The sequence below is a fragment of the Stomoxys calcitrans genome, chromosome 4, assembly GCF_963082655.1.
Source record: "Stomoxys calcitrans chromosome 4, idStoCalc2.1, whole genome shotgun sequence".
NCBI lineage: Eukaryota > Metazoa > Arthropoda > Insecta > Diptera > Muscidae > Stomoxys > Stomoxys calcitrans.
The window spans coordinates 74,511,882-74,539,563 of record NC_081555.1 but is presented as its reverse complement, the minus strand read 5'-3'; the positions used below and the strand labels follow the sequence as shown (position 1 = coordinate 74,539,563).

The window sequence follows — 27,682 nt, the reverse complement described above, 5'->3', positions numbered from 1 at the left end:
AAAACCTGATTGTAGACTGCTGCCACGACCTTACCTAATGGAAACTAATTCGGCTGAGAACAATAATTCTGAGCTAATCGGTATACTAAGCAAGGGGTTTATCCTTTTTCCTTACCACAGTAAAAAAAAAGATCTCTTTTTTCCATCTGAACCATATTCGACATGCATATTTGCAGGTTTTAATGTAACTTATCGCTTCAACTCAGTAATCTAGTGAGAGTTAAATCGAATAGTGAATCTAGGAGTATCTAGACGTAACCACCCTTACCTTTATATTCGGATGCTGCAATTGCAAGAATGTGGCTATTCCATTGCGCACACGATTCTTGACGCCGCGTACTGTGCCCTTATTTGAGCGTATGGTTGAGGTGGCGGAGCCACAACGTATATCCTTATAGCCGGCAAAGACATCATCATGAATACTGCGACCCTCGTAGTCGGACATACTGAAAGAATCACTGCCGCTGCCATCGCCGAACGAAGGAACGCCACTGTTATTGCCGAAACTACGGAAGTTCTCATGTTCGTTGACATGGAAATTGTAATATTTATCTGCTTCGTATTTCCGTGGCATGGAGTTCATTTTCATGTCAATGAATGTGCCATCCTCTTGATTCAGAACAAAGGTCTTGGACGGCAAAGAGGCTCGCTTGGAAGTATTTGAAAGCGTGTTCGCATTTGCCGAAGAATTAGAATGGGAGTTTGAGTTGTCATTATTACGCCTTTGGACATAATCATTTTGGGCCACCATGTAGTCTTGCGATCTCAGGGGCTCAGCATTGCGTTTATGAAGTCGTTGCTCAATGTGCTCATCCTCCTCCTCCTCCTCTTCCTCTTCTTCGTCGTGCTCATTTTCGGCTTCATATTCATTGTGATTTAGTTTGAGATTTTTTATTTCTCTCAACAGAGAATCGGGCAAATAGGAGCCCAAAATTTTACTCGAAGGCGAAGGCGTTTTGTTGTGCAAAGGCGATGCAGAGGATTGCCGCATAAACTCACTCGAGTGCAAAGAATCACAACTTAGTGAAGAGGCCTCACTCTCCTCACTATCGGTGTAGGAGCTGCAAGTACGTTGCTCTTTGCCATTTGCTGAGGAAGCCACACGTATTTTGGTGGTTTTCAAATGCATCTCAAGGCCATTCACGGTATTGGCATTCGAAGATGGCTTCTTCGCCATCAACAAATGGGCCTTGGGCGAAGCTGAGGAGTGATGATTGTGGTTTTCCAAATCACTACCGGTGCCGCTGTCCAAAGTGTCACAAGGCGAAAACTGACCACTCGACATGGAGGAGTAGAAAAGGTAATTCGGATTTGTGACATTCAACTCGGTGACCGTGGTAGAGCCATTCGCATTGGCCGTTGTGGTTGTCGCCGCCCCACCATTGCCATTCGCAGAGGCGGCAGTGGCAGCGTGGGCCGTGACCACCGAATTTTGTTGTTGCGGCCTTTGTTGTACCATTTTCTCGAGATTCAAATGTAATTCACTTTTTCTCACCAATTCCGAGCTTTGTGCGGAAATTTTCTTTTCGGTTTCACTGAAATTTTCTTCACTTTCTTTTTGGTTTTCTTTTGCTTTTTTTGGCACTTCTTCTACACTTTCGTTTGGATCTTCGCTTTTGTTTGCCACGAGATTCGATTCAATTTTCACTATCGAAATTTGTTTTTCCAAACCGCCGTGGTTATTTGGGTATTTTGTCGACGGATTTATTTGAATTTTCACAACATTCGAATGGGATTTTAGATTTTCCTCTTTTGGTTCGTTGCAATTTTCTTTTCTATTCGCGTTTTCATTTATGATCACTGACTGAGTTAATGTTTGGTGGCTTGTGGTGTTGATGTTGGTGGTGGTGGAGCTGCTGCTGGTGGTGCTACTTGTGGCCGTATCCGCTTTCGTTAAAAGACTGTTAGAGTTTTCTTGGCCGGGCCAACGTTTACCACCAGCATGGCTAAAATCTAAGCAACTATCTCTCTTACCAATACCAGTTGACTTTGGGCCATCATCATCATCATCATCATCATCATGATCATTAACATCGTTGTTATCATTATAATGGTGGTCATTATGATGGGATCGCTCATCGTCATTAACATCATCATTATGATTCGCTTGTTGGCCATTTGTTGATGGTTTGTTGGTCTGGTTTGTGTGGAATTGGCCATCATTTTCTCTCCGTTTACTGTTACCATTATTAACCTGTTGACTAGTCGTGGTGGCTATGGTAGCCAACGAAGACGATGGACAAGCAAATGCTGATGATGAAGACGACGATGATGATGATGATGATGATGATTTTGTTGTTATGGTGGTTGTGTCTGTACTGATGGTGTGACTATGTTGTATCTTGGCCGTTGGGCCACTTTCATCAAAGCGTCTGGTGTCCAACAAACTGTTCTCTTTCTCTTGGCCAACATCATTATTGCCATGGCCTTCGTCATCATCACCTTTGTCATTGACTTTTCTCTCTCTGGAAATTGCACCGTTAGCCTGTGTTTCAAGTTTTATGCTGGCCCCCAGGGGCACATCTTCGGCTTGTTCCCTGGAATATATTCCACTGGAAGTTACACAGTTGACTTTGACTATGGCCGTTGAAAGGAGAGAAGATTCCTTGGCCTGATGATGATCATCGAAGCCATTATTGATTGCCTCTTCTTGCTGGTTAATATCAATTAGTAGCTTATTGCTTAAGCTATTCAAAGTTGTTGGCATTGATGGAGGTGATGCTGAAGATGATGGTGTTCGTGTTGGTGGTGAGGTTGCTTGACAAGAATGTTGTATTTTAATGACATTCGTTACCGAGGCCAAGGAAGCAGGCTGAGACGTTGGCTCAGCAATAGATGGATCGATTTTAATGGAAATGCTCTGAGGTACTGTGCTGGTGGAGGAGGCAGTGCTTATAGCGGAGCTTTGATCTATGCAATTGATGATGGTTTTGGTGGCCATTTTGGTGTCAGCTTTACAGGCTGTTTTTCTTTCCCAAGCTGCAACGTCAAAGAGTTGTAGGTTCTAAAATTTCAAGAAAAGGCTTAAATTTCTTGGCGTTTATAGCAAAATGTCTTCCTCTTTACGATTATTTTGTGTCTTCTTTAGCAACCGAGTATGACCATAAAAACAAAGTCTCTGTCCTTCGTCTAAGTTTCATACACTTGTCTGTCCGTCCTTTTGGCCACCTTTGTTTGGCTCTGTAATATAAGCCAATGCGGAAGTTTTCGTTTTTCGCCTTGTTGTTGTTTCTTCTCTTTGTCTTCTTCTTATTACTTATATGATGGAGTGAGTCTCTAACACGTTTGTTTTCATTTACTTTTCTATATATTTCACTTCTCGCTTTTGTTATGGCTCATAAGCTCTTCTTTCTATCATTTCGCTTTGTTCCACTTGAAAATTGTTCTCCACCATTCGCATTTTTACACTTTTCAATTTTGCAATTTATTTTCCGTTGGACTTTTCTTTTTGTGCCTTTGTAACCGTTTTCCATGCAATTGTTTGTCGTCTCTCTGTGTTCGTGTGTTATGTGCCTTTAGAGGCGTTTTCCATTTTCATTTGATCTCCCCGCAGTGGATGTTCTGTAATGTAAAAAAGAAGAGTTGTAGAAAAATGAAATTTGTTATTAATCATTTTGCTAATCTGCAAAAAAAAAAATAGATTGGATTTTCTTCATAAATTTTCTGATGGATTTTCTGGGTAGAAGTGAAAAACGTTTTTTATGGGGTGTGAGATACGGAAGTGCATGAAAAGAAAGTCTGAAGGCAGACGTGATCAGTCTGAATTAAAGTTCTGTCCACATTATTCACTAGAGCCAGCATCAGCCGCACTATTGGCGAAATGACTGATTTATTTTTTGTTTTGTTTTGCTAATAAAGTTCTTTGATTGAGAATAGATTAAGCTACAATAAAAACCAAAACAAAATAAAACTTTTCTTTTTGTATAATTTTTGCGAAAATTGCAAAAATGTTTCATATATTGAAAGTTGGTTTGATACATATCGGCGTAGGATGGGGGGGTATACAAGTTTAGTCATTCCCCTTGCAACACCTCGAAATATTGATCTACGATCATCTGACCGCCAAAATCACGATTGAGGTCGAACCAATAAAGCTAGCCACTTAAAACTTTGCAAATATACTGGTTATTGATGCACGTAATTGGAGATTGCAAAATGGACCATATCGGTTTAGATTTGGATATAGCCCCCATATAAGCCGATCCATCGAGTTTCCTTCTTGAGTTAATCATAGGATTTTACTTTATAAGCTTATCATCTTATCTGTCGGAGGGGTCTCGAAGGATCTCCTTTAAGGGACGCAAGTCGAGACGCATAATGGTTACGTCAGGTGTTCCGCAGGGTAGTCATCTTAGCCTGATCTATATTTGAATGATCTTCCGTCTATTATTCTATCTTCTAAGATATTAATGTATGCAGACGATATAAAGCTTTTTATACCCTCCACCGTAGGAAGGGGGTGTACTAATTTCGTCATTCTGTTTGTAACGCCTCGAAATATTCGTCTAATACCCCATAAAGTATATATACTCTTGATCGTCTCGACTTTTTATGTCGATCTAACCATGTCTGTCCGTCCGTCTGTCTGTCGAAAGCACGCTTACCTTCGAAGGAGTAAAGCTAGCCGCTTGAAATTTTGCACAAATACTTATTATAAGCGTAGGTCAGTTGCATTGTAAATGGGGTATATCGGTCCATTTTTTAATATAGCTGACCTATAAACCGATCTTGGATCTTGACTTCTTAAGCCACTAGAGGGCACAATTCTTATCCGATTTGGCTGAAATTTTGCATGAGGTGTTTTATTATGACTTACAACAACTGTGCTCAGTGTGGTTGAAATCGGTCCATAACCTAATATAGCTGTCATAAAAACTTAACTGGGGTCTTAACTTCTTGAGCGTCTAGAGGACGCAATTGCTATCCGATTTGGCTGAGATATTTCACGACGTGTTACGTTATGATTTTCAACAACTGTGCCAAATATGGTTCGAATCGGTCCATAACCTGATATAGCTGCTATTTAAACCGATCTGGGATATTGACTTCTTAAGCCTCCAGAGGGCGTAATTATTATCCGATTTGGCTGAAATTTTGTACAACGGCTTCTCCCATGACCTTCAACATATGTGTCAAATATGGTCCGAGTCCGTCTGTATCCTGATACAGCTTCCATATAAACCGATTTCTCGATTTTACTTCTTGAGCACCTAAAGGGCGCAATTCTTACTCGAATTGGCTGAAATTTTAAACAATGACTTCTATTATGGTCTCCAACATTCAATTCAATGGCAGAAAGGCATTTCTTGCTCTATACACCTGCAAAGGATCTATTAGCAAAAGTTGGTCATGCACTGAGTATGTACTACAGTTGTCAGACGTATAATGCTACATGGTGCATTGGTCTGGTGGACGGCGCTCCAAAAGTCCACCTACTGTTCAATACTCAATCGGGTCCAAAAGATGGCTTGTTTGTGCATCACAGCATCGAGGACGACACCATTTGATGCACTGAATTTAATGCCTCTGCATATTGTGGCTAGACAAACTGCTGCGACCACTGCTGTGAGGCTAATGATGTCTTCTCTTTGGTCATGTGGCGGCTACGGAAACTGTATTATCCTTGATACAATGCCCGATATCCCAGGCAGCGTGGATTACACATTGCGTGAGCCACATTTTGATAAGAAGTACTGTACCACTATTCCTTATATGCCACATTGAATTTAAATTATATCCCTAATAAAAGAAGTTAAATAGACTTCTACACGGATGGTTACAAACTAGACGACCAAATGGGCTTTGGCATAAATATCTTCTAAGACAGCCGAGCAGCCATTTAATCCCTTGAGAACATATTTCTGAACTCAAAAACCGCCCTCAACTGTCGGAGATCTCTCAACGAGATGGCTGAAAAATTCGAAATTCACCTGTTCTGTGTGCCAGGCCACAGAGATATCCCAGGAAATTGTGGAGCGGACGAATTTGCGAAACTACGAAATATTTAACACATTTCAGGGGAACTGGAATTTGTGGGTATGCCTCTAGTGACGAAAACTATGCCCCAAGGGCAAAGAATGACAAATGGTCACAAAAATTTTTTTAACATAAATATTTAAAATCTTTTTATACCCACCACCGTAGGATAGTGGGTATATTCATTTAGTCATTCCGTTTGCAAAACATCGAAATACCAATTTCCGACCGTACAAAGTATATATATATTTCGGATCATTATAAAATTCTAAGACGATGTAACCATGTCCGTGTGTCTGTCCGTCCGTCTGTTGTAATCACTCTACAGCCTTCACAAATTGAGATATTGAACTCAGATACGTCTTTTTTGGCCAAATCGGATCATATTTGGATATAGCTGCCATATAGATCGATTTTCCGATAAAGGGTCTAATGCCCATCGGATTTCACTGAAATTTGAAACAGTGAGAAGATTTATGCGTCCCAACATCTGACCCAAATATGGTCCATATCGGACTATATTTAGGTGTAGCTGCCATATAGACCATAAAACTTTATTTTTTAACCGATTTCGCTGAAATTTGAAACAGTAAGTAGTTTAACGCCTCCTAACATGGGACCCAAATATGGTTCAGATCGGACTATATTTATATATAGCTGTCATATAGACCGACCTCCAGAGAAATGGTCTAAAGCCCATAAAAGCTTTATATTTTAACCGATTTCGCTGAAATTTGAAACATTGAATAGTTTAACGCCTATATTTAGATAAAGCTGCCATATAGACCGATCTCCCGATTAAGGGTCTGAAGCCCATAAAAGCTTTATTTTTTAAATCTAAACATGAGATCCAAATATGGTTCAGATTGGACTATATTTAGATATAGCTGCCATATAGACCGATCTCCCGAGTAAGGGTCTGAAGCCCATAAAAACTTTATTTTTTAACTGATTTCACTGAAATTTGAACCGTTGAGTAGTTTTACGCCTCCTAACATAGGACCTAAATATGCTTCAGATCGGATTATATTTAGATATAGCTGTTATATAGACAGATCCGCCGATAAAGGGTCTGAAACATAAAAAAGTTTTATTTATTACCCGATTTCGCTGATAATTGAAAGAGAGGGTTATCTTAAGCTTCCTGATATCTGACCTAAATATGGATCACGTCTTATATATAAAAATCAATTTGTGTTTGTTTGTAGGTTTGTTTGTTTGTTTGTTTTTTTGTTTGTATGTTTGTGTGTTCCTTATAGACTCAGACACGGCTGAACCGATTTTCTTGAAATTTTCAAAGATGGTGCATAATGACCCCGTGGTGAAAATAGGGTACTACCTTTTTTTGATATCTGAAGGGGGGGCGGACCCTCCCCTCACCCTCATTTTCAGAAACGCCAGATCTCGGAGATGGGTGGTGCGATTTAAGCGAAATTTTGTGTGCTCTCATATAGTACCCTAAAAATAAAAATTTGGTATCCAAATTTCGGATGGGTTACCTAGGGGGGCTGCCCCACCCTAAAACCTACCAAACATATATTTAGACCAATCACGACAATATAGGACTCAAATGAAAGGTATTTAAGATAAGAAAACGTAACTGACATCCAATTGTCGGACCAAGTGCTAGGGGGACCACCCCAAGCCCCAAAACACCCCTAAATCGGACATATTTACCGACCGTGGCAATATGGGATCAAATGAAAGGTATTTGCGAGTAGAATACGAATCTGATATCCAAATGTGGGGCCACGTTTTTGGGGGTCTTGCCCTTTCCAAAAATACCCCACAAGCAGCAATTTTTTAGTGACCATCGCAAAATGGGGCTAAAATAAAGGTATTTGGGAGAAGAATACGAGAGTAGAATGGAGTACACCTTACTTCCAAACTTAAATTCGTAGACCAATAAAGATCATATAGGATTCGGACAAAGGCACTTATATTGTTAAACAATTAGTCAAGCGATATACTATATTCGTAGCATGGTATTTCACTAAAAGCTCTTTAATTGTCGAAAATAAATATTCTAAGGAAACTTTTGTTTCATATAAAGTACTTTTACTTTTAACTTACAGCGGAGCGGGCCGGATCAGCTAGTCGGACTATATTTACGTATAGCTGCAATATAGACCGATCTGCCGATAAAGGATCTGAAGCCCATAAAAGCTCTATTTTGCTAAATTTTAAACAGTGTCTTAGGTAGTCTTAGTTCTTCCAACATCCGTCCCAAATTTGGTTCAGATCGGACTATATCTAGATATATTGTAGCTGCCATACAGACCGATTTCCCGATAAAAGTTCTGAACCGAATAAAAGCTTTATTTTTTCCGATTTCGCTGAAATTTGAAACAGTGAGTAGTTTTAGGCCACCCGCTATCCGACCCTAATATGGTAAAGATCGGAATGTATTTTGATATAGCTTTAATATAGACCGATGTGCCGATTAGGGGTCTGAAGCTCATAAAAGCTTTATTTATAACCCAATTTTGTTGAAATTTTAAATACATAATTCAACAGTGACTTATATTTATTGGCCCACTCAATATCCGTGTCGTTATCCAATTTTCACCGGATTGTGCCGTAAGGAAGTTTTCATATATACCCGAGGTGGTGGGTATCCAAAGTTCGGCCCGGCCGAACTTAATGCTTTTTACCCGTTTTCCATTTTTCATAGGAAAAATTTTCTTAAAAGACAAATTTTTTTTAAATTTTTCTCAATTGGTGAACACTCGATCAAACTAATCTTCTCTAAAGACAAAAGTGAAAAAAAAATTTTGACACAATGTTGATAAGTTATCAAGTACAAAATGTTTCACAAGAGAATATTTAGCATTAAAATTTTAAAAATTGGCCATCTTTAAACTTAGATTAACAAATCTTAAAAGTTAAGACAACAAATTTTTTTTCAGTTTATATTTTTGCTTTTGTTAACTTATACCTTTTTTATGTGACCAATAATTATACACAAAAACACGTGTCATCGAATGTTGTAGTCTATGATTTTCATTAATTTGTTTACGTATTCCAAAATATATGGCCCCTTCACCAAAGGACCACCCATTCGTTTTATATAAACGATGTTCTAGCGGCAAATGAATAAACAGAACATTTTTCATTGGGCGATGGAAAACAAATGTTGTCTGTCAATTTAAAGAAACTTAATTCATCACCACCTTAGGCCAATCAAATCCTAACGATAGTCACAATCGCTTGATAAGTTAATAATGCGAGAGGATGATAAAATTAAAAAAAAAAATTATTTTAATTATCGACTTATGCTAAACATGCGACAGGTTGTTTAACCCCTGCTCATCTTCTTCGTTTTTTTTTAACTGTTTTCTTTTTCAAATCCAATAAACAATCAAGACTAGCAACAATCGTTTGCTCGTTTGTTTGTTCGAAATTCCATTTGATTCTTAAATTATATTTAATTTCATTATTAAATTCTTAAATAGCACCGGTTGTATGTGTGTGAGTGTGTGTTCTTCTTGGTTTTTGTGGTTCTTGTTGGCTCCCTGATCGTGTCTTGTTTCAACCAAATGATGATAATCAGAGTCCAACATCGTCAACTTGTTTTTGGCAAGTCGCAGCTTTGGATTTTACGGTAGAAATAAATTAAACGATGATTTCAGTAATAAATGAGAATTATCAAAACACACACACACACACACATTCACACAGGGAAGGAATATGCTAGTCAACATTTCATTAATTTTTAAATAAATTATTATGATGAGATAACTTTTGCTTTTCTAGGCAAGTGTGCTAAAACGATGAAGAGCCAATAAACATTCCACAAAAAAAGTTGGAATGGAATCTTGTATCGATTTAGTTTTCTGACACCATCAAAATATCCAGTTTTATTTAGCGCTTTGAACTTTAGAAGACTGGTTCGCTAAGTATGTATTTTTTTATAATTTGAAAATAACTTCAATGTAGGACAAAAAATTATTCTTACAATCAAAAACACATCCATGTTTAAAACCCTTCTATAATCAAATAAAGCCTTATATTCTACACCACTACAGTGAGAATATTAGTGAATTTAATGGAAATCGGTTCAGATTTACATATAGCCCACATATATATCTTCGTCCGATTTGGACTAGCATTACAATAATTTTGTCATTCATTAACCGATTCGCACGAAAAGTGGCACAAAGGATTCTCTTATGAATCCCGGTATTGCTATTGAATTTAATAGAAATCGGTTCAGATTTGTATATAGCTCCCATATATATTTTCGCCCGATTTTGAATAAAATTCAATAATTTAGTTATTTGTTAACTTATCTTCACAAAATTTGGAACGAAGTTTTCTCTTATAGCTCTTCTGATGACAGAATATATATGCAGCTCCCATATATATGCATCTCCCAATTTGTATACCCACCACCGAAAGATGGGGGTATATTCATCTTGTCATTCGGTTTGCAGCACATTGAAATATCCATTTCCTACCCTATTCTTGATCAGCGTAAAAATCTCAGACGATCTAGGAATGTCCGTCCGTCGCTACAGTCTTTACAAAATAGATGAATTGAGCTGAAATTTTGCATAGGTTCTTTTTTTGTCCATAAGCAGGTTAAGTTCGAAGATGGGCTATATCGGACTATATCTTAATATAACCCCCATATAGACCGATCCGCCGGTTTAGGGTCTTAAGCCCACAAAAGCCACATTTATTATCGGATTTTGCTGAAATTTGGGACAGTGAGTTGTGTAAAGCCACTCGACATCCTTATTCAATTTGGCCCAGAGCGGTCCAGATTGGGTATAGCCGCCATATAGACCGATCCGCCAATTTAGGGTCTTAGGCCCATAAAAGGCGCATTTGCAAATTGCAAATTTGGCCCATGAGCATTCACTACTGCAAAAATGCGGAAAATGAGCTTTCCACTCTTTCAAAATGTTTGACTAGTACGATAGCATCAGGCATCTCATTGTAAGAATAGTAAAATCGAAGGTCCTTCTCTGATAAAAAGATAGTTGCACCTGGCAGTGCATATAGTATAATATATATACTAAATCGGACTTTATTTAGGTATAGCTGCCATATAGACCGATCTCCAGATAAAGGGTCTAAAGGCCATAAAGGCTTTATTTTTTAACCGATTTCGCTGAAACTTTAAACAGTGAGTAGTTTTACGCCTCCTAACATAGGACCTAAATATTCTTCAGATCGGATTATATTTAGATATAGCTGTCATATAGACCGATCTGCCGATAAAGGGTCTGAAGCCCATAAAAGCTCTATTTATTACCCGATTTCCCTGAAATTTGAAACAGTGGCTAGTCTTAGTTCTCCTGACATCCGTCCAAAATATGGTTCGAATCGAACTATATTTAGATGTAGCTGCCATACAGACCGATATCCCGATAAAGGTTCTGAAGCGAATAAAAGCTTTATTTTTTTCCGATTTCGCTGAAATTTGAAACAGTAAGTAGTTTTAGGCCACCCGCTATCCGAGCCAAATATGGTAAAGATCGGACTGTATTTAGATAAGCTGTCATATAGACCGATGTGCCGATTAAGGGTCTAAAGCTCATAAAAGCTTTATTTATTACCCGATTTTGTTGAAATACATATTAAATACAAAATTCAACAGTGACTTATATTTATGGGCCCACTCACTATCCGTGTCGAATTTTCACCGGATTGTGCCGAAAGGGTGTTTTCATATATACCCGAGGTGGTGGGTATCCAAAGTACGGCCCGGCCGAACTTAATGCCTTTTTACTTCTTTTTTGATTAACCTTATAATCAAATAAGAAGTAAAAAGGCATTAAGTTCGGCCTATTCTTTTCATAGAACAAACGTAAACAACAATTGAAAAAAAAACGAAAAGACTGCTATATAACCCATAACAACTTCCTTCCACACTTAACACACGGGGAAACGGAAAGATTAATTTTTTGATCCAATCAGCCATATGAATGATGTGCTTCATAGTATACGTCTTGGACCATAAAGAATAGAAAACAGAAGTACCAAGACAGGATGGAGAGGTATAAAAATTGTTTAACACAATCTTCATTACGTGTCAAACGCCTTTGTTTCTACCATCGATTTTGCCATTATTTATTGCCAACAATTCATGATCTTTTATTCTTTATTTCCTTCGAGTTTTTTTCCTTTTACCGCCAATATTTTATGCTAATTTTCACACAAGCATTGTTAAACATATTTTATGTGCTAATTTATTTTTAACCATCGCCTCAGAGGGTGCAATGGGTATGGTGACGATAACGACGATAATGATGATGGTGGTGTTAATGATTCCAATTTGTTTGTTTTTTTTTTTTTTATTATTTCGAAAACACCCACCAGCCAATATTGGCATTTACCAATTGTTTAGAATGTTAGATCTCCATGAAAAATTATGATCATTCAAAACTGAATCTCAAATTTGGAATTTGTGATTATTTGTTCTGTCGTTTTGTAGACAAATTTATGCATATTAGTCAATTTTTAAGCATATTAAATTTTATTCATCAACAGATTCAATTGCAGTTTACAAATCATCCAAAACGACAATGGTAGTGGATTAGTATAGTATTATAATGTGATTTTCAGAACTAGTGAAATGGTGGTGGTTATCAAATGTTAGGTTAGGTTGAAAAGGGATGCGGATATCAATCCGTCGCATGCCCTTATGGAAATACACTTAAGCCAGTAATCAGCTTTTTGTGCTCTCTAAATAATAAAAAGTAACTTCGAAGAAATCTAAGTCAGAAATTGCAAGCTACTCATAAAATCCCGTTTTTTCCCCAATCTTTTTTCGTCCTACCGACCGTTTCACTGTTCCACATTGCTACATGCGCGATCGTCGCAGAAGCCCTTAACGGATTATCATAATCTACAAATCGCAATTCTCAAGCATTCATGGCCCTTCTGCTCTTTCATTCCCCTCACTTCGCTATCGTCAGAGAAGGTGTTAATCTCTCTCCTACACTTCACTACTATTGGTGACCTTATCGTCCTGGTTTTTACAGCCCTAAGGGCCAGTTGGAGGCCACCTTTGCGCAGAGGTTAGCATGTCCGCCTATGACACTGAACGCCAGGGTTCGAATCCTGACAGGAACGTCAGACAAATTTTTCAGCGGTGGTTATCCCCTCCTAATGCTGGCGACATTTGTGAGCTATTTTGCCATGTAAAAACTTCAACCCAAACCGATGTCGCTCTGCGCCACGCCTTTTGGATTCGGCTAAAAAAAGGAGGTCCCTTAACATCGAGCTTAAAATCGAATCGTTTTGTCCCAGTTCCTTAATGGAATGTTCATGGGGCAAATTTGCCAATTTATTTAAAGATTTTCACACTTGATGATCAAACTTCTCGCGTTAACACTGCACCATATCCCTTATTCTCTGATGGCCTGGATCTCAGTCCCTGGGTCCCTAATGTAGACCCAAGGTCCATTTAGAGTTCCGTCAATCCAAATCTCTGCAGCTGGCAGTAGTGCCTCGCAATCGACCTAATGTGTAGTCTCAGGTATTCGATCCGAAATTACTTCCATTCCTTCCAGGTTCCTATCGTCGCCTAGATTATACCTTGATGGTATGTGCTGCTTCCATGCTATATCCACTCTCCCATCAATATAACTCTCATAGCCGCATTGGTTTCATCACACTTAATCTGTATGTCTATGGGTCAGATATATAGAATAGTCTCCAGTGCCCTAGTGAGCATGTTCCTCCGCTGCTCTGCCTGTTCCAAGACAACAAGTTCTCTGAACATATTGTATTATTCTTATGTTTTTCTCCATAGCAGCCCACCAAATTACTGATCTCATCACGCATCTGTAGAGCCAGTGGACTATCCTTACATTGAGGCCACATTTTGAGCCTATGGCCCATCTATACTGTGCCCAACATCTATGAACCTTCTTGGTACGCTCCCAAATGTGACACTTCCAGTTCTGTTTCCTATCCAAGATCACTTCTAAGTACTTGACATTGCAAATTTTGCAAATTTTGTCCATGAACATTCCACTAAGGAACAGGGGCAAACTTCTCACATATCAATGAGTGCAGTCCGATTCAAGTTTAAGCTCAATGATAAGGGGCCTCCTTTTTATAGCCGAGACCGAACGGCGTGCCGCAGTGTGACACCTCTTTCGAGAGAAGTTTTACATGGCATAGTACCTCACAAATGTTGCCAGCATTAGGAGGGAAAAACCACCGTTGGAAATTTTTTCTGATGGTCTCGCCAGGATTCGAACCCAGGCGTTCAGCGTCATAGGCGGACATGCTAACCTCTGCGCTACGGTGGCCTTGGCATTGTCGAAATTAAAATCACTAAGAAAACGTGCAGCGTCAAATTGGCCATCCCTCGTCTTCCTCATTTCAGTGGTCTCTTGATTAACATTCAGACCCATCTCCAAGACCTTTTCGCCGTTTCTGCATTGCTGATTCAGATCCCTACCCCTTAGAAGTAATATATATGCGTACCAGTTGGGTTCAAATCTCTCCTCAGTCAGTATTCGCGGAGTGGCGATAAAATGCCCCCCTGTGGCGTGATCTAAGCCACTTTATCCCTTATCTTCATGTCATAAGACCCACAATTTATCCACCTTTCACTAATCTAAAGAGTGGCTCAATGTGTCGGTCCTCACATTGTTATAAAACCCCCTCGATGTCAATGATTCCAACATTTCGGTAACTCGTTGACTACCGTCCTATGGAAAGTGCACTTTCATCAAAAGGCTCAACATGGCCCAGGTTGCCTCTGCTCTCAATTCCATGTCGTCTTCTAACGTTTCTGTTTCGATATCTGTTTTTGAGAGAATCTTTCATCTTGACGGCGTCATTAACGCTATCGACCTGTTCTCAGAAAAGATTCGAGGAGTGTGTTAAACACATTTCAATGAACTGCAGCTATCTTATGACGTATTATAAAATCCTCGGACCTCTTTCCCAATGTTGCGAAATTCCCCGGTCATCCAAGGTTTTTCTTGAGCTAATTTTCTTCCTCAAAACGGATAACCGGTAGACCCGGGCATGAGCAGAGCAGTCGTCTAGGCCACCTTATCCAGACAGCGTCCAGCGTTGTACGAGACTCCCATGTGCGCGGTCATATCGCCTATAGCACAGTGCCCAGTTATGACTCCTGAAGCAAGTCCCTCGTTCTCCTCTGGTCAACAGCTGGCCAGTGTTATACCACTCCGACATCCATCCGCATCTTTTATGCTTAGACAATCTAAAGTATCTTGCCCAAGTCTTCCTCTGAGTAGTCTTGCGAACTTTGTCCAGTTGGTTTTCAACTAATTTTGGAAGTTTATCAGATTCGTTACTGGCCGTGCTATTCTAAACCTAATGTAACAATGGTATGGGTCTCATAGTATAAAGACAAAGGAGAATTTGGCACAGGGCATGCCAAAGGGGGCATTATATCGCCACTCCTATTGGTGACCACTATGAACCCGTCAGCTACGCAAACGATGTTCTATTACGAATCAGCTTGAGAAGACAGCGAAAGGCTCTAGGGTTGGCATACGATTTGGTCTTGGTCTATTCCAAGGAGTCTGCATATTAACCTAGAGGAAGGTGATTTGACACCACACGTTTCCAGAAGATTTCGAAACCCCTTAAATTGGAAGTTTCACATTCAGGAGTGTATTGAGAAGGCTCACAAATGTTTGACACCATGTGGACTCGAAATGGGGCCTGAATACGAGAATAATTCATTTGCTCTACAGGAGCGTGATTAGACCAATACTAACTTACTTACAGTGGTTTGAAAAGTGCAACATAAGGACCAATGTTATCTCACATTCCGAAGCACATTCATATCTATATTTATGCCGCTGCTAATCTAATCAATAAATAGTTTGCAACGAACGGGGACATTGTTCTGTAACCAATCTGATAGCAATTTAGTAATGGAGCAAGCCTACATCAATACCCACTTAGAGGTAAGATTCTTAAAAAACCTATCAAATCAAACTAGTTTACAACAATTTTCTGTTTGATACGAAATAAATGTCAGCGGAAGCCAAATTACAATACTAAGAACTAAAAACTTGTAACAAGTTATAAACAACAACATTGTCTTTTGCCTCCTATTTCTGCCCAAGTCTGGAAGTAGCACAAGTTCTTTCAGCGCCTGCCAAACATCTTCCAAGTGAAACTTGTTATGGCCTATGGAATCTTGTGGTTGGCCAGCAACACATAGAGAAGAGTACATTTTGGTAACTTTACGAGAATATGCATACAATATTTCCAATCTAACAACTGCAAACCCAATATCCGCATTTTCTATACTCTTCACAATTTGATGACGCACAGAGGGCCAAACGTAGAAAAAACGGAAAATAAGGCCCCAACTTTTTACCAGTACGTCTAAGTGGTTCTAGACATTTGTAGGGAAGGAAATAGGCTTTCAGGAAAGTGACTTTGATGGTCTATATCTTTAATACAGGGTGAGATACAGTGGGTCAAAGTTGACCACTTTCCACTTCTTCAACCTTCAAGGGGCTATAACTTTGAATCTACTGAATCGATTTGCATGAAAAAAGATTCTGGAGAAAAAACGTAACGAGATCTAAAAAAACATACGGTGTACATGTATGGGTATGAATAGTTTAATTTTATAATTCAATTCACACGAATTGTGCCAGTGTGTTCAAGGACAAATTAAAACCAGTAAGGAGAGGCAAAAGTCGGGCCAAGCCGACTATATAGTACCCTACACCCGCTCCTTAATAGGAAATTATTCTGAACCGAATTAAGTGGACTTCGGTGGAAGTTTTCAGATAGGTTATAAAACAATCTGTACCAAATTTCAAAATTGTAATAACTTCGGCTCTATATGTGTGAATAGGGCGGTATACATTTATATTGAATCGAAATAGAAATCTGAACCAATTTTGATAAAATTTTACAAAACCTATGTATTGTCATAAGAGATTTTTATATCATGTGCCAATTTTCGTGACAATCGGTTGACAAATGGCTCCATTATTGAAATATAACTCAAAGTCGGACGAACATATATATGGGAGCTATATCTAAATCTGAACCGATTTGGGTCAAATTCTTTAGACATTGTGGTTGTCGTCGAGAAAAGCGTGGCGCTAAAGTTTGGGAAGATTGGTGAATAAATATGCTTGTAGAGGCTCTAGAAGTGAAAATCTGGGGAAATTTATATATATACGAGAGCTATATCTAGATCTGAACCGATTTATATGAAATTCATCATTAATATCAAGACTCATAAGAACATCCTTTTTGCCATATATTGTAGGCTCAGAAAATTTCACTGTTTCGAATTTCAGCGAAATCGGGTAATAAATAAAGCTTTTATGAGCTTCAGTCCCCTTATCGTCAGATCGGTCTATATGACAGCTATATCAAAATATAGTCCGATCAGAACCATATTTAGGTCAGATGTTGGTAGGTCTTAACCTACTCACTGTGTCAAATTTCAGCGAAATCGGGCAAAAAATAAAGCTTTTATGGGCTTCAGACCCTTTATCGGCAGATCGGTCTATATGGCAGCTATATCTAAATATAGTCCGATCTGTACCATATTTGGGTAGGATGTTGGGAGGCTTAAAACTGCGCACTATTCCAAAATTCGGCGAAATCGGATAAAAAATAAAGCTCTTATGGCAGCTATATCTAAATATAGTCCGATCTGAACCATATTTGGGTCAGATGTCGGTGGCTTAAGATAACCCACTGTTTTAAATATCAGCGAAATCGGGTAGTAAATAAAACTTTAATGGGCTTCAGACCATTTATCGGGCGATCGGTCTAGCAGATATATCCAAATCTGGACCGATCTGAGCCAAATTGAAGAAGGATGTCGAAGGGCCTAATATAACTCACAGCCTCAAGCTTCGGCGACATCGGACAATAAATGCCCTTTTTATGGCCCCAAAACCTAAAACCGAGAGATCGGTTTGGCAGCTATATGCAAATCTGGACCGATCTGTGCTATATTGTAGAAGTATGTCGAGGGGCTTAGCTTAACTCACTGTCCCAAATTTCGACGACATCGGATAATAAATGCGCCTCAAAACCTTAAATCGAGGGATCGGTCTATATGGCGGCTATATCCAAATCTAATCCCATCTGTACCAAATTAAAGAAGGATGTTGAAGGGCTTAACACAATTCACTGTCCCAAATTTCAGCAAAATCGTATAATAAATGTGGCTTTTATGGGCCTAAAACCCTAAATCGGAGGATCGGTCTATATAGCAGCTGTAACCAAATCTGAACCGATCCAAATTAACGAAGGATGTTGAAGGACTTAACACAACTCATTGTCCCAAATTTCAGCAAAATCGGATAATAAAAGTGGCTTTTATGGGCCTAAGACACTAAATGGAAGGATCGGTCTATATTTGGACCGATCTGGGCCAATTTGACGAAGGATGTCAAAGGGCCTAACACAACTCATTGTCCCAAATTTCAGCAAAATCGGATAATAAATGTGGCTTTTATTGGCCTAAGACCCTAAATCGGCGGATCGCTCTATATGGGGGCTATATCAAGATATACTCCATCTTCGAACTTAACCTGCTTATGGACAAAAAAAAGAATCTGTGCCAAGTTTCAGCTTAAAATCTATTTTTAAAGACTGTAGCGTGATTTCAACAGACAGACGGACGGGCATGTCTAGATCGTCTTAAATTTTTACGCTGATCAAGAATATATATACTTTTTGGGGTCGGAAATGGATATTTCGTCGATGTGTTGCAAACGGAATGACAAAATTAATGTACCCCCATCCTTCGGTGGTGGGGAGGCATAGTGGAGCGGGCCCGGTTCATAAAGAGTTGCGCCACTGACTGATTGCTTGCTAACTGGCTGATCATCGCCCAGCCCAAACAACTAAAGCATAAATCATGAAATTTTACACGAATATTGGTATTGAATCATTGGACACGGGATAAGGCTGGATTTAGTGAAATTCGTACGTTTAGGTACTAAAAAGTACCAAAAAGTTCAAAATGGTACATGCTGACCCAGCGCGAATGGAAAAGGCTGGAATTATGTTCTTGGGCTCAAATTAAAGAGCGTCTTGAAAAAATAAGGTTTGGTGAAAAAGTTTTGGAAAATCGTACCGGAATGGAAGAAATAGTACGTTTCGCACCGAAATTGGTATTATTTGGTACTTTCTTTAGAAATTGAACTAGAAACCTGAATTTTGCAAGTTAGGTAGACTATGCCAACCTTAATTGGGTGATTATGAGAGTTTTTGGAAAGTTGTACATTTAAGTACTAAAAAAGTATCAAAAAGGTACGAAATGGATTAACTTTGAACAGGGCGGATGAACAGAAGTAAAATTCCGAAATTTTACTTAAAGACATCTGGTGCAAAAGGATAATGGTGAAAAGAAAAAATGGAAAAAAGGTACTGTTAAAGGGAGAAAACGTACGTTTAGTAAGGCAATCGGTACCATTTTGTACTTTTTTCACAGTTGGAACTAGAGGCCTAAAATGTTACCTTTAAAGCACAACTAAGAAATATATGATGTGTGACTAAATGGTCTATTCAAAAATTCGTACAATTGGGTACTGAAATTGGTACCATTTTGTACTTTCCTCACAGAGAGAGCTAGAGGTCTACAGTTTTGTATGAAAGTACAACTGAGAAATATAAGATGGGTGATAAAATGATCTATTCACAATTCATACATTTTTTTACCAAAATTGGTACCATATTGTACTTTCTACACAGATGGAGCTTGAGGTCTGAAATTTGGCATGCAGGTACAACTAGGAAAAATAGGATGGATGCTATTAAAAATTCGAGAGAATTAGTTTACATATTACCACATTATGGAAGCTTTATCCAAATCTGAACCGATTTTTTCAAAGTCGATAGGCTTCGTCTCTTGGCTAAAAAAAATGCCGATGTATGCTTATCGATGGGTCTAGTTCTCTTTCTTTTAGGTGTTATAAACAAATGCACTAAGTTACAATACCCTGTACCACAGAGATGGTGTAGGGTATAAAATGGTGCCAAAGTGGTAAAAAAAAGTTTTACTATTCTTGGTACTATTCGAAACGTTCTCTTTGGAAGTGGACAGATTGCTGCAATTTCACATTCAGATATGACAAGACTTCATAATTTTAAAAACTGTGTGTCTACAGGGGTTTGGGGAAGTCCAACACTAAAACGGGGGTACTACTATAAAGGGGGGTAGCGAGGCGCACCGTGGGTATGCCAGTATATATATGCTGCAAACAAAATATTTTTGGTTAAAAAGAACTTTTGAATTTACGAATAAATGACCCATCATATACCATAGACGTAAAGTCTTACCGTGAACGAAGTGACTTTTACAGCAAATTCAAGACTTACACCGTGGAGGGAAATGTTTCATAATAACAAAAAAAGTAGTTCTTCCACAATGCAAAAGATTTGTTTGCCCCAAAGAGATTCCAAGCGTTTTATTTTTTGCGTGTAGACACTTATTTTGATGGACTTTCTGCTCCACACCAAACAGATCTTTCAAACTTCCAGCCATATGTAAAAAAAAAAACGTTGGTGTGGCCGCTACAGATAGCCTGCCTATTCGTTTAGCGACCTTTTATGTTTATGGCCATAAAATGGATTTATGTTACCTTCAAAAGCTCACTCTATCCATCCATCCAACCCAGCCACACTTGGCTGCTGCCTGGCTGCTCCGAAAACTAGTTTCCTTTGTTTTATTTTCATTGTAAATAAGGAGGAAAAAACATAAAAAGCAATTAGAATTTAACTACTTTTTTGAGGGTTTTTGAACTGCGCGCCAATATAGACGTAACGCCTTGTCTTGTCGCATTGGCTTGTCTTTATGTTTATCCACAGCGAAAAACAATGTGACAGGTGGCTCGTACGCTTCGCAAGGTTGTCTGGTTTCCTTATGTTATGCCCAAAGGGTATTCATATGATTTATGGGGGACGTGTTTCAAAATGGAGCCACAAAATGGAAAAGTGGTCAACCATTGTTGCAAACTTCTTTTAAGGAGTTCAGCGCAAAATTTCAACCGCAAGCAAGGAAATAAAACGTTTGGGACTTTATTCGACAAACAACATACCTTTATTAAGAAGTTTAGTGTCACGTTTTGCTTCAACCAACGTTAGCCATAATTGTAGCATTATTGAATGCAACTAACTTTGTTCATTGTAAACCCTTTAGCAACTTCGCCTACGAAGTTTTGTTGTTTCTTTGGTGTAAAACCAAAACTCTTTAACGGCAAAAGTGTTTCGGTAGCCACAAACGATTTTCCGTCTACTGGACAAATAATTATTCTCTTGTAGCTCTCCTTAAATAGAGAAAGGGTGAGTAGTTGAGCGTATACACCAGTGATGGGCAAAAATACACTAATGCACATTAAGTAAGGTTAGGCTAAGTTGAAAGAGTTTTCTGATATTAATCCGCCCCATGTCACTATAGACATACACTTAAGCCAGTAGTCGGCTGGTTGTAAGTGAGCTCGTAGTCCTATGTGTCCCGTTATGATACCGAGAGCTATACTGACCTCCTGTATACTTCCATTCAGTAATAGCCTCGTCTTCTCATAGGATTTTCGTCGTCGTGCCGACCATTTCGCTACTCCACACTTCTACATAGCTCATTCGGGACCTTACCCCTTGAAGTAGGGGCGGCGATAAAATGCCCCCATATAACATGCCTTGTTCCACCTATTCCCTTACATTTATGTCATGGGATCCACAATTTATCCGAATCTTCCTTGCCATATGGATAACAAATCTCTAAGGACTAGAGCTGGCAAGCTATCGATAATCGCAACATTCGATATTTTTGATATTTCTAATAATAAATATCGATAGTATCGATGCTATCGTTCATTTCAAAACATTTACCTATAAGTCAAACGAAAATTAGAAGTAACAAGTAAAAGAGTGCTAAGTTCGGCCGGATCGAATTTTATATACCCTTCGCCATGGATCTCATTTGTCGAGTCAAAAATTGAGATAGTGAACTGAAATTTGGCACAGATATGTCTTTTTGCTTGGATGCCAGCGTAGCACAGAGGTTAGCATGTCCGCCTATGACGCTCAACACCTGGGTTCGAATCCTGGCGAGACCATCAGAAAAAATTTTCAGCGGTGGTTTTCCCCTCCTAATGCTGGCAATATTTGTGAGGTACTATGTAAAACTTCTCTCCAAAGAGGTCTCGCACTGCGTCACGCCGTTCGGTCTCGGCTGTAAAAAGGAGGCCCCTTATCATTGAGCTTAAACTTGAATTGGACTGTACTCATTGATATATGAGAAGTTTTCCCCTGTCCCTTAATGGAATGTTCATGGGCAAAATTTGCAATTTGCACGTCTTTTTGCTGCACGCAGGTTGATCGGGCCAAATCAGACTATAATTAGATATAGCTGCACTATAGACCGATCTGCCGGTTAAGGGTCTGAAGCCCATAAAATCTGTATTTATTATCCAATGTCATTGAAATTTTATACAATGAGTTGTTTTAAGCCTTCCGACTATATTTAGATATAGCTGCCATAGAGACCGATCTGCCGATTAAAGGCCTGAAACCCATAAAAGCTTTATTCAATACCCGATTTTGCTCAAATTTGGCACTATATTTTGATATAGCTACCCTATGACCAATCTTCCGGTTAAGGGTCTGAAGCCCAAAAAAGCTGCATTTATTATCCCATTTCGCCGAAATTTGATACAATGAGTTGTTTTAAGCTTTCCGACTCAAATATGGTTCAGATCGGACTATATTTAGATATAACTGCCCTATAGATCGATCTGCCGATTTAGGGTCTGAAATTGGAAACAGTGAGTTATTTTAAGCCTCCCGATATCCGAGCCAAATATGAGCCAGATCAGACTATATAGACATAGCTGCCGTACAGACCAATCTTCCAATTTAGTGCCTTAATCCCATGAAAGCATAGGACATAAGACACATGCATAAGAGTTCTCAGGAATAAAACATGACTTAGACTAGCACTAGGTAGATATAACGATGGATGTGGTAGTGGAGTTATAACAAAATAGGATGATATCCATGGTGGCGGGTATCCGAAGTTAGGCACTGCCGAACTTAACAGGTTTTTACTTGTTCGTGTTCAATTTAGCAAAATCGGATCGGCGCTTAACTGTTTTGCCCTCCTCACCATCCCACTGTGGGCGGAATGGTTGATTTAGCGGATCTAAAGTTGTGGTTTAGAATAGATAAAGAGAGAGATAAAGATAGAAGATAAAGAGAATAGATAAAGCTACAATAAAATTCAAAATAATTCTTGAGCCCCTAAAGGGCGCATTTCTTATCCGATGAGAACCTTAAATCGAACCGCTTCTGATTGCCAGTGCGGAAAACAAACACAGCAGATATTTTATAGCCTCCTCTTCTTCGCTGTACTCACAGCTTCTGCAGAAGTTGTCACATTCAACTTTCAATTTATCTGCAGGTTTTCCGATCAGACAGTTTTCTGTCAGATCGAACACAATGACTGAGACGTCCGTTCTTGCCAACGACTAGCGGTAGACCTCTTCATGTCGGTAAAATTGCAAATTTTGCCCATGAACATTTCACTAAGAAACGGGGGCAAACTTCTCACACATCAATGAGTGCAGTCCGATTCAATTTTAAGCTCAATGATAAGGGACCACCTTTTTATAGCCGAGACCGAACGGCGTGACGCAGTGCGACACCTCTTTGGAGAGAAGTTTTACATGGCACAAATGTTGCCAGCATTAGGAGGGGAAAACCACAGCTGAAAAATTTTTTTCTGATGGTTTCGCCAAGATTCGAACCCAGGCGTTCAGCGTCATAGGCGGACATTCTAACCTCTTCGCTACAGTATCCTCCATGTCGGTAGTCGTCTTCAATTCTTGATTGCACCCGGCACCCAGAACAGATGAATTTTTAACTGCCCATCCATCTCGTTGAGAGATCTGCAGCAGTCGTGGATGGTATTGAATTCAGAAATACGTACCCAGAGATTTAAAGGCAGTCATTCTGTTTGAGAAGATACTTTTGCCAATCGTCGACATGACATTATATCTTACCCGTCTTACAACTTCTGGCCGAGCACCTTTTTCAACCTTTCTCACTTTGTGTACTAGCAATACATCATATTCTTACATTTTTATACCCACCATTATAGGATGGATGTATACTAATCTAGTCAATCTGTTTGTAACAACTCGAAATATTGATCTAGGACCCCATAAATAATATATATATTCTTGATCATCTCATCATTCTGAGTCGAACTAGCCAAGTCTGTTCGTCTGTCGAAATCACGATAGCGGTCCAACATATAAATCTAGCCGCTTGAAGATACTTAATATTGATGTAGGTCGTTGGGGATTTCAAATGGGCCATATCAGTTCAGAGTTGGATATAGCTCCCACATAAACCGATCTCCCAATTTGACTTCTTAAGCCCTTAGAAGCCGCAATTTTTGTCCGATTTGGCTGAAATTTTAAACAAAGCATTCTTTTATGGTTTCCTACAACTATTCCAACTACGGTTTAATCCGTCTATAACCTGATATAGCTCCCATATAAACCGATCTCCCGATATGATTTCTTGAGCCCTTGAAAGCCTCAATTTTTGTCCGATTTGGCTGAAATTTTGTATATAGTGTTCCTTTGTGACTCTCAACAACTGTGTTAAGTACGTTTCAAATCTGTGTATAACCTCATATAACTCCCATATAGACCGATCTCCCGATTTGACTTCTTGAGCCCCTGGAAGCTTCAATTTTCATCCGATTTGGCTGAAATTTTGCACATAGTGTTCTGTTATGACTTGGAACAACTGCGGTCCAAATCAGTCAAGAACCTGCCATAGCTCCCATATAAACCAATCTCCCAATATGACTTCTTGAGCCCTTACAAGCCGTGATTTTTATCTGATTTGGCTAAAATTTTGCATATACTGTTCTGTCTCTCAACAACTGTGCCAAGTACGTTCCAAATCTGTATACAACCTGATATAGCTCCCATATAGACCGATCTCCCGATTTGACTTCTTGAGCCCCTGGAAGCTTCATAGTGTTCTGTTATGACTTGCAATAACTGCGCCAAGTACATTCCAAATCAGTCAAGAACCTGGTATAGCTCTCATATAAACCGATCTCCCGATTTGGTTTCTTGAGCCCCTACAAGCCGTAATTTTTATCCGATTTGGCTAAAATTTTGCATATACTCTTCTTTTCTAACTCTCGACAACTGTTTCAAGTACGGTTCATGTCGGTCTATAACCAGATATAGCTCCCATATTTAAGCAGAATCCATGGTGGTAGGTTCCTAAGATTCGGTCCGGCCGAACTTAGTACGTTTCTACTTGTGTTTTTTTTTTTCATAGAAAATTTTTTTATTATATATAATTTTTTGTAAATATAATAAAACTTCTTATAATATTTTTAAACAAAACGTTATGGAACCCGATTATTACATTTACGACGAATAATTCTCTCTGCGAATGTGAAGCATTTGATTCAGTGCATCAGATGGTCTCATCTTCAGTGCGGAAGTGATGCATAGACAAGTCATCTACTGAATCCTGCTGAGTATTGATTAGTAGATGGACTTTTAAAGCGCCGTCCACCAAACCACAGCACTATATTGCATTAAAGATGTGACACTTCAGTTTACAGCCAGTATATGTATGACAAGCGGGTTTATCCCCCAACATTTACTTATGACTCTTAATGTGAGTTAATTTGTGTAGTAAAGTTAAGATTTATTATCATCCAAATGATTAAATACCATTTTGGGAAAATTTTCCAGTATGAATTTAAATTTTCTATAGCCCCCCAAAACATGTTTTAATATCCATGCCAGTATGTTGTCAGTGTAGTATTAAATTTTAGCTCCACCATGATATCTCCCATTCGCGTCACTTTGCTTTTTGTCATCTGCAATAATCCAATATCGCTCACTAATCATCGATTCGTCGACATAGTCAACATTAACAGCATTACCAAAAACATCATTCATTTGACTTTAATTACCTGATTTAAATTTGGTCGCTTAATTAGATAATCCAAAGACAGCAATGCTTGTAACGATGTACCACCAAAGTAACGATGGACTCTGAGGTGGAATGAATTTTTAAATGATTTTTAACGGTTGATCTGCCAATGAAAACGGCAAAATATATTCGTATTTTGAGTTTCGTTTCGTATATTTTTTTTTTTGGGGGGGTTTTTGGAATTTTTGTATATTTTAAATACTATTTATGTAACACTTTCACACACTCACACAGCTGCGCAGAGGTATGTGCGCATTTGTTCATTCATTCATTTGTATGTTCGCGCACGCGCACCCTGTTCAGTTGGACAGATATTTTTCTGGGTAATTTCTCTTATGAGTTGTTGCTGTTAGGCTTTTCATCAGCGTGATTTATCAATTTCTTTGTTTTGTTTTTGTTATTTTGGTATTTTCTGTTTTCTTTTTCTTGGTTTGGTTTATTTAGCTTTGGATAGTTGTGGAATCGGGGGGATTTAGTGGGGTGGGTGATTTATCAATAATACTGTTGGATAAGTTTTCACAACACTTGTAAGCCAGCAACAAGTGCTAAAACGCGAGATTTTTCTTGTTTTTTTCTACTCTTTCCCTCTTTTGTTTGTTATTTATTTTCTGTTTCTTTGCGATGGCGTTTAGATGCTATCACGTCAAAAATATGCACATTCTTTTCTTCATACAAGACCTATGGAAAATGTTTATCGGTAAGACTTGCACTACTTGCACATGCAAAAATGTACCATAGGCCCAAGTTAAATATTTACAATTGCTGTGACTTTCCAAATCTTGGCTGTGAACAAAGAATGTCAAAAGAAATCTTTATGCGTATTAAATAGGGGAGAGGAATTTTGAGCAGGTGATCGCAAGTTTTGCACTTTGCCTTTGCTTTGCAAATACAGAATTTTGAATGCACTCAGAACACTATGCAGATCTTCTGCTGCACTCACTGTATCCCAATTCACTTTCTATGTTTAAGATATTTCAAAAGAATTTTCGGTCAAACTATTTCGTGTTATTTCCAACAAAACCTTATTTCCTTTTTTTGGTTTTTTCAATTTTGCGAATTGGGTTTATATTTCTGGGGTTTTTGTTTTTTCTTTTCTTTGGGTGAAGGCGCGCGTTTTAACTCATTCAGTCAGTATCACGTCGGTAACTGAAACAGACATATTTGTTACCAAATGTTCCTCGCTTAAGCTGAGTAGACAAAAACCGAAAATATTAAACCGCACAACAACACCACCAACCACAGCGGACATACATACATACATACTTCATGCAAGTGCCTCTGCCGGTAGCTATAGCAGCAGCAGAAACATCGGCTTCGCCAGCTTACTTAGCACCGACTCTGACTCTGACTTTGGTTTGGGCTTTGGCTTTAACTCTATCTTACCTTATTGTCCGTCTGGCGTCTGTCAATCTGCTCAGCTGAATTACGGTGATTTTCAAGCTTTTTACCACTCTACTCCACTAAATAAAATAAGTACGGAATAAACCAGCAACAACAACAAAAATAAACATTCAATGGGTCTTTGGTAAATGCTGTTGGGCTTTGCTTGAAAGATGGTAATAACGGCAGTAAAATCGATTCATACATAAAATCTTACAGTGTGGGTATTTTGGATAGAGACAAATGTCAATAGTGTTAATTTTTCATGAGCTCCACTATAGAGTTTTTTAAGTAAAACGAATTTCATAAGTTGTTCCTATTACTAACAAGTAAAAGCGTGCTAAGTTCGGCC

At 38.8% G+C, this 27,682-nt stretch overlaps 1 protein-coding gene across 1 annotated transcript in view; it reads right to left on the bottom strand.

Moving 5' to 3' along the window:
• LOC106088031 (putative uncharacterized protein DDB_G0277255) overlaps positions 1 to 27,074 on the bottom strand; it is a 181,194-nt gene extending 154,120 nt beyond the window's left edge. The window contains exons 1-2 of the mRNA XM_013253315.2: positions 25,931 to 27,074; positions 269 to 3,561 (exon numbers count right to left, since the gene is read on the bottom strand). Coding sequence (XP_013108769.2) covers positions 269 to 2,941 — 2,673 coding nt within the window. The 5' untranslated portion in view covers positions 2,942 to 3,561; positions 25,931 to 27,074. The remainder of the gene's footprint in view (positions 1 to 268; positions 3,562 to 25,930) is intronic.
• Between the last annotated feature and the right edge of the window lie 608 nt (positions 27,075 to 27,682).